At 52.7% G+C, this 14606-nt stretch overlaps 1 protein-coding gene across 1 annotated transcript; it reads right to left on the bottom strand.

Moving 5' to 3' along the window:
- Nucleotides 1-1593: 1593 nt before the first annotated feature.
- On the bottom strand, nt 1594-11064 carry LOC134056960 (serine/threonine-protein kinase PAK 3-like). Its single transcript, XM_062513922.1, has 11 exons — nt 10989-11064; nt 10049-10086; nt 8466-8649; nt 7448-7511; nt 6134-6182; nt 4824-4936; nt 4180-4297; nt 3443-3542; nt 2800-2996; nt 2072-2209; nt 1594-1683 (listed from the first exon to the last, which is right to left on the bottom strand). Exons 1-11 carry the CDS (start codon nt 11062-11064, stop codon nt 1594-1596), a joined length of 1167 nt encoding a protein of 388 aa, XP_062369906.1.
- Nucleotides 11065-14606: the final 3542 nt, after the last annotated feature.

The following is a 14606-nucleotide window of genomic DNA, read 5'->3' as shown; positions in this document are numbered from 1 at the left end:
AAGATGAAAGGCGGTAAGTCTTATCTGAGCATTGGAAAAAAACTTAAAATCTCCCACAGAAGTTGCAGGAGATGGGCCCGGCCATGCGGCAGCTGTGTCAGGAGCTCAGGCCGCCCAGGCCACGCTGGAGGGGCAGGACGAAAACTGCAAAGTCCAGCCAGAGGAGAAATGGGTGCCAAGGCTCTGGCTCCATGGCTTTCTTCCGGCTCTCACTGCACCCGGCTCCAGCTGCAGGCCGGGGGTTCTCCCTCTGCCTTGCCCAGCACACAAAGCCGTGGGGGGCTCTCCCAAACCGGGCCCAGCTGCCTCCCCCCAGGCCGTGAGGGCGGCCGGGCGGGCTCGGCCACCCCAGGGCTGCTCCGAGTCGGGGCAGGGCAGGGCCCCGCCTAGCCACGGCCGCACCGGGAAAAGGCGAGGATCCCAGCAATGGGCCTCTCCTCCTCTTGACCACTGGGGCCCCTGCTTAAAGACGGGGCCCGGCAGCCTCTGGAGCTTGGCGCTGTGCCTGGCCCGGGCCCCGTACTAGAAGGGACCGGTGCTAGGCCAATGCCACACCTTAAGAGGCCAAAAATGCAAGAGAGCGTTCCCTGGGGTTACCTGCTTCAAATGTGATGCACGGAGCAAACCGACTTTTCCAATTCTTTTCTCAGGCTGTCAACAACTAAACCAGCCTCCAATTGGTCCCATCAATCCACAGAGGAAGTTCTCATGGGGAAAAACTTGCTAGTGGGCCCGCCCGCCAGGGTAAAACCAGCACACAAGGGGAGGCAGGTGTTTCACATCTCCAGGACATCAGGGACCCCTCAAGCCTCACAGTGACTTGAGAAGACAAATGCCATCACTCCAAACATCCTTCCTCCTGCTGGTACCCAGCTTGAAATACTGAGCAGCATGTGGGATGGTCAGGAATATCTCTTTGGCCACTTTGGGTCCCCTGCCCTGGCTGTGTCTCCTGCCAGCCTCGTGTGCAGCATGACCCCAGGGAGCTCTGTCTGGGCAGCTCCTTCCCTAGTGCGGGGTGCCCAGCTGACACAGCCCTTGGCTCACACAGATCCAAACTGCAGAACTTTTCATCCCTCATCTTGGCCTCAGTTCCCGTAGCAGAACGCATGTTCCTGCTGGACACTCACCTGCGCCTGAGCCTGTGGAGAAGCCTGGCTGCCTTCCTCTCTGCCCAGGGCAGCACAGACACTCCCAAACTTTCCCAGCAGCTGCCACACAACCACGGCCACAGCGGCGTCCCCAGCAGTGACACCCCTGCTCTGCTCTGTTTTGCCCTCTTCTGCTCCTCTATTCACAGCTAAAAGCCTGTATCTCCACAAGGAGGTTTGTTCTGGAGGAAGACCTCCGCCCACTTCCAAACTGACTCCCAAACCCCATCCCTCTATCTTCCCATGCTTTAGAAACACCTGACCATTCAGACTCAAATTTACAGCTTATTCACAGAAGGAAGGGAAGCTTCCAACACAGTGATGGTTTTACAGTATTTATTTTGACTATCAGTCTAAACTATCTACAAACTACAAACTACAAACTACTCCTTCCAACCTACAAACTCAAAAGAACAACAAACAACAACGGCCTCTTGCACGGCTAGAATCTTCTGTCAGCCATAAACTGCTGCGCTGCCATGATCAGAGGCGTCAGGCTGGAGGTCGGCTTGGCTGAAGTTACAAACGGATGCTGCCCAAAGAGAAAAAGAACAAATGGACTTCTGCTTTCCTCACAGGCTGAAGCAGCCTTTCTCTGGCTTCCAGAGACATACAGAAACGAGGGCAGTCTGTGCACCTCTGTCTCCCTGTCCAGGACTTTCCTGCCACAGGCAAACATGGCTTCCAATTCCACAAATGCATGAAGCCAGAGGTCTGCAGCTTAAGGAGATTTAGTCTAATTGTCATTGCAAGGCTCCTTCCAAGCCATGGCAGGCCGGGATTCTCCTTGTTTTTCCTTTGGAAAGCCCCCAGAATGGAGATTCTTAGGAGCGGGGCCCACCTGACGCCTTGGACTTGAGCAGAGGAGGAGCCCCTGGCAGTGGGTAGCTGGCACAGCCTGTAGCTGCTCTGCCTTTTACCTGCAGAAGTTCCTGGGCAGACCAGCGCCTGTCCTCGTCTGTCTCCAGGCAGCAGTGCAGAAAGTCTCGCAACCAAGCCGACTGCTGCCTGGGCTTCTGCAGCTTCGGGGTGCCCCCGGTGCTGATCAGCTGTCGAGCCTAGAGAAGAAGGCAACGCCACACTCCACCTGTCTCCTTCGCACCCAAAACTGCTCACCCACACCCCGCTGGCCAAGCTGCACTCTCACAAGTGGCCCTTTCCTCCCTGCCAGAGGCTGCGACATGCCTTTCCCACCCCAACCAACTGAACCCAAAGCCAGAGGCAACCACAGCCAGTCCAATGTGCAAAGGCTCCTGCCTTCAGCCCTGATTTCATGGGCTGATTGGGAATCAGGAGCAAATCCATCAGCAAAAGCACACTCGGCTTCTCCGAGGACTGACACCAGCTCTACCGCCGCTTTGGAAGAGGGACTTTGGTCTAACTCTACTCTTCCCAAGGATTCTTCCGTAACATGCAGCTTGGCGCTGCTCACTGCTCCCTTAGGCAAAGCTGCCAGCAAGCAAATGGCATCAGCGTACTTTGGGCCGTTCCTAGTTCAAGGGCAAGGGGAATAATACAGGGCAAGAAGCACAAGAGACTATGCAGGCCGGGAGCTATGGTCTTCAGGTGTTACCAAGCTTGGCAGGCAGAAGAACGGGGGCAGATTTTCTTAGAGGGACAGGAGCATCTGAGAAAAGTTGCAGCGCACCGTGCGGGAGGTTTCCATCAGGTAAGGAGGAGCTCCTTCCACCATCTCCATCCCCACGATGCCAAAGGACCAGATGTCCACTTTGGGGCCGTAGGGCTTCCTGGTGAAAATTTCAGGCGCCATCCAGTAAGTAGTCCCGACAGCCGATCTGCGTTTGCTCTGCTCAGCCGTGAGCTGAGCAGCGAGGCCAAAATCAGCTGAGGAGAAAAAACACACTCGGATCAAGCCAGCGTGAAGTAGGAAAGCAAAGAGAAGAAGTCCCCACTCTCCCAGTGCCCAAGAAGGCAGTGTGGAATCCAAAGGGAATGCAAACAGGAATGGCATGCTGGCATTCCTAACAGCTGCAGCTGAGGAAATAGCAGATGGGCCACTTAGCAAAAGCCCCCCGTTTCACACAGTGGCTTTTAGTTCCCTGAAGCTCCAGACTGAAACTGCCTTGCTTGCCAGAGGACACACACAGCCCAAAGCCCCTCCTGACACCTTCTTCCCAGCCACACCGCCCTGCACCTTGTGGCTGTGCTCTGCGCTTGCAGCAGGGCAGCCTGCACTGCCACAGGCACCACTCTTGGGCAACTGGAAGTCACTCAAATGCACCCCCAGCCCACAGCCCACCACGGCTGGGCCTGCCCTTAACAACACCCACCCAGCTTGACAGATCCATCCAAGCCCAGGAGAATGTTGTGGCTTTTGATATCTCGGTGGATCACTTGCTTGCAGTGAAGGAAATCCAGGCCTTGCAGGCACTGAGGGAGGAAAAACAAACAGGAGATCTGACTTCGTCCCTCATGCAGTGCAGTGGCACATCTGCAAGACTGACTTGCTGGGGGACGCCGAGCCATGGCAGGCAAGGCTGAGGGGAGGGCAAGAGCTTGCTGCTGCAACATGACGACAGCAGTGCCTTTCTAAGAGAGGGTGTATTCGCTTTGAAAGAGAAAGGGCAATGCTTTTTCTGGCCAGTGCCCTGCAAACACAGACTGAAGGAGCACCGCTGCAGTGCCTGTGCTCTCTCCAGCCAGATGACAGCAAATGCCTTTGCAAATGCCCCTTTGGGTGCAAAGCTCTCCTTGGAGGCTGAGCTCTGGCAGAGTCCTGTGAGTGTCTCTTTGTCTTTGCCACTCGGCTGACACTGTGCCACCAGCACGGCTGCTCTTACAGGGAAGGAATGCAGCACACACAGGCAGCAGGCAAGTGTTTGCAGAGGCCAACGCAAACAAACGCACTAGAAGAAGGGCCCGCACCTTGGCAGGCCCTCCAGATGCACTTGCCCCCGCTCTGCCAGTCACAAGAGATAGGCAGAAAGGAAGCTCGGAAGATGAAATCAATCCTCCCCTTCCCACCCATTCCACCCAAGCCATGGCAAGCACCAACGCAATCCCTTACCTCGCGGGACACAGCTGCTATCTCTCCTTCTGCCATTTGGATCTCCCTAATGACATCGTGCAAAGACCCTCCGTCCATGTATTCCATCACGAGCCAGAGTTCCTCGTGCAGCAGGTAGCTGAAAGGAGGAAACAACCACCTGCAGGTGAATGCGTGCGCTTGCGTGACCTGATGGACCCTTTTGTCCGTGTCTCTCTCTGAGGAAGACAGGACAAAGGGAATAGGCATTCACAAGGCTCTACAGGGCTTGAACTCTGTGCAGTAGAAAAGACTGCTTGGTATGCACAGCTGTGCAGCAGGCCATGGGAAATACCATCTCCAGTGCTTTGTCAGAACTCAAGAACCTTGGGGGAAAAATCAAACACCAAACCCAACAGGACAATGGGCACGGAGGGCAGGGACTTGGAGGCTGCTGACGCAGTAAAATTGGGCCGAGACCTGCTCTTTGAAAGCGCACTTCAAACTAGATATGCCGCAAAAGATAAATGCAGCCCCCATGCAAACTCCTCCAAGATGCTGTGGATCAGCCCAGAAAGGGGAAGGAATTAACAGCTCCACCCTCTGCCAGCAACCAAAGGAGTGCTTGAACCTCTGGCTTGCAGCACGTCAGTGACCCTTCACGGCAGAAGAGCAGAACCACTCACCTGTCTACATAGTTCACCACATTGGCGTTCTTATTGTCCCGCATGACCTGGATTTCATTCACGCACAGTTCGTTGCTCTTCACTTGCAACAGACTGATTTTCTTTATGGCCACCTAAAACGACATGCAAACCATGGATCAAAGAAGTCGATGGCACAGGAACACAAGGCCAACAGGGACACTGTGATTTTGGGATGATACAGCTGCGCTGTGCCAAAATGCCTTGGGACTGGACATCAGAGGAACCGGAAGCTGAGCTTGCAAGAGCCCTTTACACTGCTTCCTTGGTCGCCACTCCCAGGACACACAGCCAGAAACCCTTTGCCTTGCAAACCTGGCAGAAACACAGTCTCAACTCTTCAGCTCAAAGCTCTAACCACCCTCGCTGCACCCACATTCTTCCCCCAGGGCCTCACTTTATCATCCCCATTTTGAATTCACGCACCACTTGCAAGCAGGAAACAACTTAGGCCTAGGAAAAATGGAGCAAAACTCCTGGGAAACCTTGGCCATTTCTAGGGGGCTTGATCATTACTCCGGTGGCCACCGGCATTCTTCACTGCACAACAACAGGGCAAACCCTTACAGATATGACAGATAAAATGCTGCCCTACAAACATCTTGACCGTCCCCCCCACCCCACCCCACACCCCCCAGAGAAATAAAAACCGACAGATTTTATGGAAAAATTGTTGTCATGATGAGAACATCATTAAGGACACATCAAAAAAAAACAAGGCTAGCACATCCTCACTTCAGCAATTTTCCATTTGTTCTGCTAAAATGCTTTTTAGCACACCAGTGACATTTGCAATTCCTGACTGATTCTAAAAAGAAATAGCTCATGCCTTGATCCTCTAGCGATACACACCAGGCTCTGAGCAGGGCTTAGGCCCTCGAGAGACTCCTTGCGGACCTCTCTCTCTAAGCACAGTTCCCAAGGGCAGCACTGCACGTGCCTAAGGAACTACCATCAAAATTCCCATGGATTTGGTGACAGCGCGAAAGGAGAATTCGGGAACCGCGAGCCAAAGCCCCAAAGGGCACCGCCATTCTCTAAGACACCGCCTTGCCACTAAGAACCAGCTAGCGTGTCCTCCTCAGAAAGACAGCCCTTGGCCTCCTTGCATTGCTTGCGGCAGCTCAGAAGGACACAGTCTGTCCCCACTGGGCTTGGCAGGCAGACCCTGCTCTGCACTTCAGTTGCCTTTGCAGCAAAGCTCTACTGGCGACCCAAAGCTCAGGCACAGCTCACAGCACAGGGGAGGGCACTCGAGAGCTGCACAAGCTGCAGCACTGCTTGACACTTACCTCTTCTCCTGTGGCAGTCTCCACTGCCGTGCACACAGTGCCGAAACCCCTAGAAACAAAACAGCAGCAGAGAAAGGAGAAGTCCTTTAGTCCCTGCAGAAGCCAGACACTGTGGCCCAAGGAGGAAAAAGAGGCCAGGGACAAACAGCAAATGCACCGCGACACATTCTGCTCTGGCTCCTTTCCCCCTTTCTCTTTCTGTGTCCGTGCGTGTCTGTGATTTTTCCAGACACACACACACACACACACACACACACACGGCCGTTGGGCCTGCTCACACTTCTCCTTGCAGTGGATGTGCCACACTCAGGCACCTCCACACAGGCCTTCTGAGAAGCCTGAAGCCATGTCACAGACATCAGAAGAAAACCTCTCAACACACATCCTTTCTGCAGCTGACAAGGAAAGTAGTCTCCAGCCACAGCTGCAGCCACAGGCAGAGCAGGCACAGGTCTCCACTGCTGCACACACAAATGGAGAAGTGCTCAAAGCAGAAGATCCTCAGACAGCTGCCTTCTGGCTCCAGAGCCATGGGCAGCTGCTTCTCTTGGGTGCAGCAGACACAGGAAGCACTCTACTTTTCAGGGGACTTCTTCTACATTTGGCTCCTCCCAGAGGAAATGTTGCAAATCAATCCCACTGACAGTCAGCAGAGCTGGCTTTCAGTAGGGAATAGCTTGGTGCTTTCTTTGCAGGAAAGGCCGCAACCCCACGGGATCCACGAGGGCTCTCCCCTCAGGCACTCGATGCCTTTTCCTCTAGAGTGCATTGGCATTGGACACTGGCCTGAAGCTTTGGCTTTTGCCACCTCAGCTACAAAAGAGAGCTGCTTCTTTTGTGTCTGCTTTTGGCTTCTAGACTAGCTAGGTGGTCATCCTGACCACTGAACCTTGTTTTCAGCAAAACGCTGGAACAAAGCTTCCTGAGAGCTGTTCCCTGACAGCCCGCAGCTGCTACCTTGACCTTGGAGGCAATGAAGTTTTTCCTCCTTTCATTGCCACGGATCCTGTATCCTTTTGGGACACAGAGAAATGATTTGTCCCAAGAAAAGCGGCAAGAGGGGGAAAGACACTTGAGGGACAGGAGATGTGCCAGGTGCTGCTCCTTGCTGCAGAAAGGACCATTCCAGCATCCAGGTGTCTTTGCCATGCCTTCAGACCACAGCTATCAATGCTGACCAAAACTGAGGCATAGCAGCGTCTCAGCGCAGCGTCTGCACAGCTTTGCAGCTTGCCTGACATCACTCCGGCGACAGGTGACAGCAGCAAAGTACACAGCCCCTCCCTTTGAAGAAGCACCTGTGGCTGCACTCACCCTTTGCCAATAATTTCCAGTTCTGTATATTTAGCCTCCGGATCTCCTTCGCTCACCAGCATCCCTGTAAAAACCCAAAGGAAAGATGCTCACTTCAAAACTGAGATGCCAGCCTGCAGCAGATCACCAAGGCAGCCCCACTCTCTGGCACACTGGGCCCTTTCAACTCCCTCACTGGACAAACAACAACACCATTGCCGCACCAGCACCACCAGCAGCACCACCAAAACAACAGCAGCAGGACAAGCAGCTCTCCAGCACATACGGTCTGCACTAAACTAGAAGCCTAAACTAAAATCTAAGCACGTGGAGAAACAGTCCAAGGACATAGAGATCAGAAGGCCACGACCAAGACAAGTGAGTGTGGTCTATAAAACCCAAACCTTTCTGTTCTTGGCCATGAACACTCTGTGCCATTCAACAAAAGCTGGCATCCTTGCAAGCAGCAAAGGCACCTTGGCTTCTGCAATCAATTTGTATCAACAGCTGCCTGCTCCAGAAGCGGAAGAATAGTGCCCAGTGCTTCCAGCAGAGGCATGATCTCCGCCTTGAAGCAGCACTTTACCTAAACAATGCCTTTCTGGCTTGCAAGAGCAGCAGCAGCAGCTGACGTTGCAACCTATTGCCATGGGCCTTAACAGTGAGGTTCCTCAGCCTTCAGGAGAGGCTATGATCTGAAGATGACCTTGGCTGTGCCCCACAGGAGCTGGGCCCCACAGGAGCTCCCTGAAGTCGCCTCATTCACAAGGTCCCGGCCTCCTGCTCAGCCACAAACCATCTCTCTTTTGCCTTTTGTACTGAGGCAAGCTCAGGCAAAGCCAAAGCACGCCAGGCTGCCCTCAGAGGCAGCAGCAAGAGCCCGCTGTTCCTTCAGCACCTCCAAGCACAACAACAGCTCCTGTGTGGAGGCCGCAGCAGCCGACACTCAGCCCAGCAGGAACTGCAGGTGGGACAGCTCACGCTGACACACGATCACACAGGGCACTGCTCCAGCACACAGGCATCACAAAGGACATACTCAGCAGGGCCAGGCGCTCGTCCTCTGTCCTCTCTCTAAGCAGCTGCTCCATGCTGCCCGAGGAACTACTTGTGCTCCAGGTGCACGAGCTGCTCGCGCTTGACTTTCCAGCTTGGGGACAGGAGGCTTCTTCAGAGCCGGCAGCTGCAGCTCGTGCCGGCGCCAGGCCAGAGGAAGTGGAGCTCTGGGACAAGAAACAAATTTGGGTCAGAAACACGCCTGCCACAGATGCCCCTCCAATCCCATTTCAAATGCAAGCCCCTTGGAAGATGCTGCTGGCCACATCCTGGGCTCTTCACCTCTCGGCTTTTGCTGCCCCCTTCTCTCACACAAGGCGCAAATTCCAAAGGCTGCTTTTACCCGATGCACAACATGACCCCAAAGACACCGCTGACCAAAGCAGGTGCTTACTGATGTTGGCTGCTCAGGCCGTGGGCTGACAGCAGGGACAGGTTCATTAGCACCTTCCTCCTCTTCAGCCTCTTCCTTGACTCCAAGTTCAGCAAGAGCAGGGGCTGGTGCTGCCCTTGGGCTCTGGGCACAGACAGCAGCGGGAGGGACAGGAAAGAACCTGTCATTCAGAACCTGACAGATATTCAGCTACAGGCCCCTGCTGCAGCTTAGCTGCTCCTTGAGCTCCCCACAGCTGCTGATGAGCAGGGCCAGGTCCCTCCGGGGGACAGTGGCTCCTCCATATCCTGCAAGGCTGTCAAGTGCATCTTTGCACGGCTCTCCTCACCAGAGATAGGGAGCCTGCACAGCCACTGGCCACCAAGGGCCTCACTTGTACCCCAGCAGCATCCCAAGACACCCTAATGCTACCTCTTGTCTCTTGCTAAGAGGAATTCACAGCCCCTATCAGAGTGGTGGGGAACGGATGCCTAAATGTCCAAGTTCCACACCCCTTTCCCAGGGGTGAAACACTCTGCAAGTGCCAGAAAGATTCCAGCCTGACTCAGCATCTTCAACTACGCAGGGGAGGTGCTGTCTGATCAAAAACTTCCAGCTCTCCTTTGCTCCAGCCACAGGGCCACTCCCAGCTGCCACTTACTGATGCTGGATGCTCAGGCCCCACAGTAGCAGCAGCTGCAGCTTGGTGGGCATCTTCCTCCCCTTTGGCCTCTTCTTCAGGAAGATGCGCAGCCGCAGGAGGCTCTGAGGTTGCTTTTGGGCTCTGCAGACAGACAGCAACGGGAGGGACAGGCAACCTTCTTGATATTCAGCTCTAGAACCCAGATGCACTAAGGAGGAATCATCTGGATTCTAAGTTGCTCAGCCTCCAGCTAATTGGACCAATCAGAGCAGACTGCGCTCTCTTGCACAGGAGAAATTCCATCATGCATTCAAGCAACGAGCAACCCCACTTTCCACTGCTTAAAAGCTCTGAAATGGAACTGGGCAAAACAGACACACATCCTCCACACATTGCTACTGCTGCTGCTCCTGCTGCTGCTGCTGCAGAGAGCCCGCACTGTACTTTCATTCATCCAAGCAGGCTGGCACTGGACTGCAGCAGGCCCAGCTCACAGCTTGCTCCACAGCTGTCCAATGCTACTAACGCCAAAGGCTCCTTTCCCACTCACCCAAGGGCTGGATTCTCTCCAGGCACGGGCAATGTGACCTGCAACACACAAAGGAAAAAGAACCCCATGCTGTGAGAAAACTGCCCGCTCTGGGAAAACCCACCAAAAAGTCAACCCAAAGCCAGAGCATATTGCTTTCACTCCATGCCTCCAGCAGCAAGCCTCGTGTCACACAGCAAGCAAGACAACAGCACAAAGGATTGCCTCGTGTCTGTCTTTTGTCCTTTTTGGCCACTCAACCCTCAGAAACCTGAGGCCCATGAAGTCCAAGTTCTGAAACAGTCATTGTTTCTGCCCTGCCCCACCCAGCAGGAGCTACAGCTCGTCTCCTTCCTGTATTTCAGTTTTCTGAAGAGATGCAAGCGTCAGTTGCCACGAGCTTGCTGAAAACTTTTGCCCAGAAATGCTTCAGCCCAAGCCCTTTAGCCATGGTGGCAGTTCTAATGTGACGCTGCACAGCAACACCTCCTGTGCCCAGCAGCATACCGGAACTTGTCTGAAATGTCTATTTCAAGGGCCTTTCCCAAGCTGATTCTGTGATTTCCTCACAGAGGGAAGGGCTCTTTCAGCACACAGGAACTGTCAAGTCCCACACACATGTGCTGGGATGGGGGAATGCAGACAAGAAGAGGCTTCCCCTCAGTCCTGGAGAGCAGCGCAGTTTTTCCAAGCGCTCCTTCTAAGCTCTCCCTGTCTTCCCCTCTTAGAAGTTGTCAGTCTTGAGCCAGCAAATGCAGGAGATTCCAGACTCCACTGCCACAGGCCATGCCGTGTGGGGAGAAGAAGCCCAGCAGGCTACATTACAAATGCAGCCCACGGCCCGCTGGCTAGAGACACCCCCTTGTCAGCTGCAGCTGCTGACAGCAGCTTTACCCAACAAAAGGCCTCTTCATGGCCTTTGGCCTTCCATCTGCTGCACCGAATAGAAGCGCCTACTTACGTGCCAGGTGGGTGAAAAAGTAGCCAGAATAAGCCACGGTAAAAGCCGTGCAAACTGCAGCACACACTCTCTCCATGGCGGGAGCTATGCTGCTCAAGTCGGCACCAGACAGCACTTGTGGGGACAAACAAAAATCCTGCAAGAGCTCTCAGGGTGCAGCTGGCTGTCAGAGACCTCGTCGATCAGCAGGTTGCACCTGCAGGGAGCATGCCAAAGAGCTGCTCTGCCCACTGAGGCCTCCCGTGCCTGGGCACAGCAACTTTGCCTTGACAGCGCTGGGATGCGGCCGCTGACATCACAATAGCAGCTGCTCTAGGCTGCCTTGTGAAGTCACGCCGAGAAGCACACCTTCTCACTTCAGCTAAGGCCAAAAGGCACCTGCAAAGTTCTCCTCTGCTACAAAGCAACACAAAAAGGCCGCCTAGTCCATAAGCTGTTGCTCAAGGCATCTGGGAGTAACACCAAGAACACAGGAAGCCCTTGTAGCCCACGCTGAGAAGCTGAACACGGAGAAGGGACCATGATGATGTGAGGAGAAACCAAAAAAGAGAACAGCACCTTTGGCCACTCATTGTCCTGTGTTAAATCATGAGGCTTGATGCAGGTGGGGCTCTAAAAGGCAGCACCAATGGAAATCCCCCCTTCAGTGCCAGCTGTGGGACAAAACCTCAGGAAGGCCTTTCAGAGCCCTTCTTCCTCACTTGTTTGCTGCAGAACAAGGTGGGACACAGGCCTAAAAAGGTACATTGATGAAAACATGGAAAGCTAAGCAACACATGCACTAAAATCACATCATCCTCCTGCTGCACTGCTGTGGCATTTCCAAGGAGGCTCGCCCATCTGAGGTGCACCTGAGGGAGCTTCCCTGGGCAAACGTGTGCCTCAGAGGGGGCTGCCTGCTGCAGATGGGAAGGAAGGAAGAAAGGAAGGAAAAGAAAGAAAGAAAGAAAGAAAGGAAGGAAGGAAAAGAAAGAAAAGAAAGAAAGAGAGAAAGAAAGAAAGAGAGAAAGAAAGAAAAACAAAGAAAGAAAGAAAGAGAATAGAAGGTACCAGCATCATCGCTGTGGGCCGAGTCCCAAAGTGCTGGAAGGAGTAAAGCAGTGTGCCCAAGTGGGCTGGTCCCAGAAAAACTGAAGTTTTGAGGCAGAGACCAAATAGATCACGTGCTGGAGCAGCTACGGGAAGGCAGGCTGAGGAAAACAGAAAAACCACCGCCATTCCAAAACGTGGATGCTTCCTTCTCCCTCCTCCTCTTGCATTCCAACCTCTTTTGCTCTATTTGCCATGTTGTGGTATAAGCCCAGGCAGCAAGCAAGTGCCACACACAGCCATTCTCACTCGATGCCCGGTCACCAGCAGGCTGGCCTGTGCAGAGAATTGGAAGGGTAGAAGCTGGAAAATTGCCAGGTGCAGAAAACAATTGAGCTGCATAGGGAATGCAGAAGCCTCATGCATAGGCCAAGAAACCCCTTTGAACTCATTCCCCATTTCCCAAGTGGAGGCAGGTGTTTCACATCTCCAGGACATCAGGGACCCCTCAAGCCTCACAGTGACTTGAGAAGACAAATGCCATCACTCCAAACATCCTTCCTCCTGCTGGTACCCAGCTTGAAATACTGAGCAGCATGTGGGATGGTCAGGAATATCTCTTTGGCCACTTTGGGTCCCCTGCCCTGGCTGTGTCTCCTGCCAGCCTCGTGTGCAGCATGACCCCAGGGAGCTCTGTCTGGGCAGCTCCTTCCCTAGTGCGGGGTGCCCAGCTGACACAGCCCTTGGCTCACACAGATCCAAACTGCAGAACTTTTCATCCCTCATCTTGGCCTCAGTTCCCGTAGCAGAACTCGTGTTCCCACCGTATCGGAAAAATAATATTAGGAGAAATGGGGCAACTGAGAGACTGGATAAAAAGTGCTTTCTAGCCTTATGGCATCCATCTCATAGAAAGGTGAGGCATTAAAGGTGTTACATCCAGTGCCATAGTATCAGAAGCCTTTCCCTTCTTCATTCCGATGCCTTATGTTCGTTTTTTCACTAGTCACATACTTCTGCAAAACTTGTGAACATCTTTTCATAGCAATCATTAATTCCTTACTTTCTGCAGCCTTGCCACAATGCATCATTTTTCAACCAATCATACAGCATTTCTAAATTCACATTGCTGCATCTTCATCTTTTCACTAACTTTAGAACAAGTTCTATTGCTACGTTTGAAAACCTTTTGCAACCTTACTTAACGTATTGCCTGGCTTGCATAACACATCTTTCCCTTTGCTTAAAACATATTTCCATTTCAAGTGCAAACCTGTATTCCTCTTTCCTGTCTGCTTCACTTTTTAGCTTGTAATTCTAAAGGCCTTCCCTAAAGTCTCAGGTTAAATAAACATTGTATCCATCTCTACCTCTGAGCCTGGATGCACAAGGCCCGGAGAGCTCCCTGGGCTTTGCATTTCCCACAAGCAAATGAGCAAAGAGCTCATTTCCCATTTCCCAAGGTGTAATGGTTTCGTTTGTTTGTTTGTTTGTTTCCGGGCCAATGTACCAATAATGTAATAGTTTAAGGTTTGCCAATTTTAATATCGTTACCTTTTGTGGTGAACTAGAATTAGGAGTAAAAGTAAAGCAGGCCAAACACTTACAAAGGGAATAAAGAAAAAGACTTTATTAACTACACAAAGAATAAGAATAATAAATTCAGAGCAGATTTTCAGACCAGCTCTTCTTTCCCCCTTTGTTACAGCTTAACAACATGCAGAGACACTTCCGTCAATTTCTTCCGTAAATTATCTTTTCCAGTTCACTTTAGGGAGAGGAGTTTCTTTTTCTTTAGCTATAAGGATCTTTTACTAAGAGAGGAAATTGCCAGTTCTCTTTTGACTCCACTTGCTCAGGATTCACAGCTGCCCGGGATCTGCTGTCAGGAAACTCCTCCCACTTCACAGTCTGTTCACAACTGAGTTGCGGGCCATGGTAAAAAGTCATGGGGTATGACTTGTAAGGATGAGCTACTCCAAGGCAAAAGTTCTCTTTAGCTCACTTCTCTCTCTGTTTATATATTATTCCCAGGAACAGAGATCCCCCTCTTTTCCTCAGGGCAAAGGATTCTTCAAACCCTTTACACCTTGCTCCACCCCCCCACCACCCCAGGTCTCTCTTTTTTTCCATGGTTTAAAGAAAATGTTTGTGAAGCACAGTCCACCCCTATAACTTACAAAAAAGATATTTCAGCCCACCTTCATGGAGTCTCTTCATTCTCCTTCCATTTAGAAACTTAGCTTTGACTTCATTGACTTTGGTGTATCTTTTCTGTTCTTCTTCCTCTCACCCACGGGAAGATGAAAGGCGGTAAGTCTTATCTGAGCATTGGAAAAAAACTTAAAATCTCCCACAGAAGTTGCAGGAGATGGGCCCGGCCATGCGGCAGCTGTGTCAGGAGCTCAGGCCGCCCAGGCCACGCTGGAGGGGCAGGACGAAAACTGCAAAGTCCAGCCAGAGGAGAAATGGGTGCCAAGGCTCTGGCTCCATGGCTTTCTTCCGGCTCTCACTGCACCCGGCTCCAGCTGCAGGCCGGGGGTTCTCCCTCTGCCTTGCCCAGCACACAAAGCCGTGGGGGGCTCTCCC

Source organism: Cinclus cinclus, chromosome Z (assembly GCF_963662255.1).
Source record: "Cinclus cinclus chromosome Z, bCinCin1.1, whole genome shotgun sequence".
Taxonomy (NCBI): Eukaryota; Metazoa; Chordata; class Aves; order Passeriformes; family Cinclidae; genus Cinclus; species Cinclus cinclus.
This window is presented reverse-complemented; position numbering and strand designations above follow the sequence as displayed.

Coding starts and splice junctions, on each gene's coding strand:
- LOC134056960 (XM_062513922.1), bottom strand. CDS start 11,064: ATGGAGAGAGTGTGTGCTGCAGTTTGCACGGCTTTTACCGTGGCTTAT. Junction 4,298..4,823: donor GTGGTGAACTATGTAGACAG/GTGAGTGGTTCT, acceptor TCCTCCTTTCAG/CTACCTGCTGCACGAGGAAC. Junction 3,543..4,179: donor TAGCAGCTGTGTCCCGCGAG/GTAAGGGATTGC, acceptor TTCCTCCCTCAG/TGCCTGCAAGGCCTGGATTT.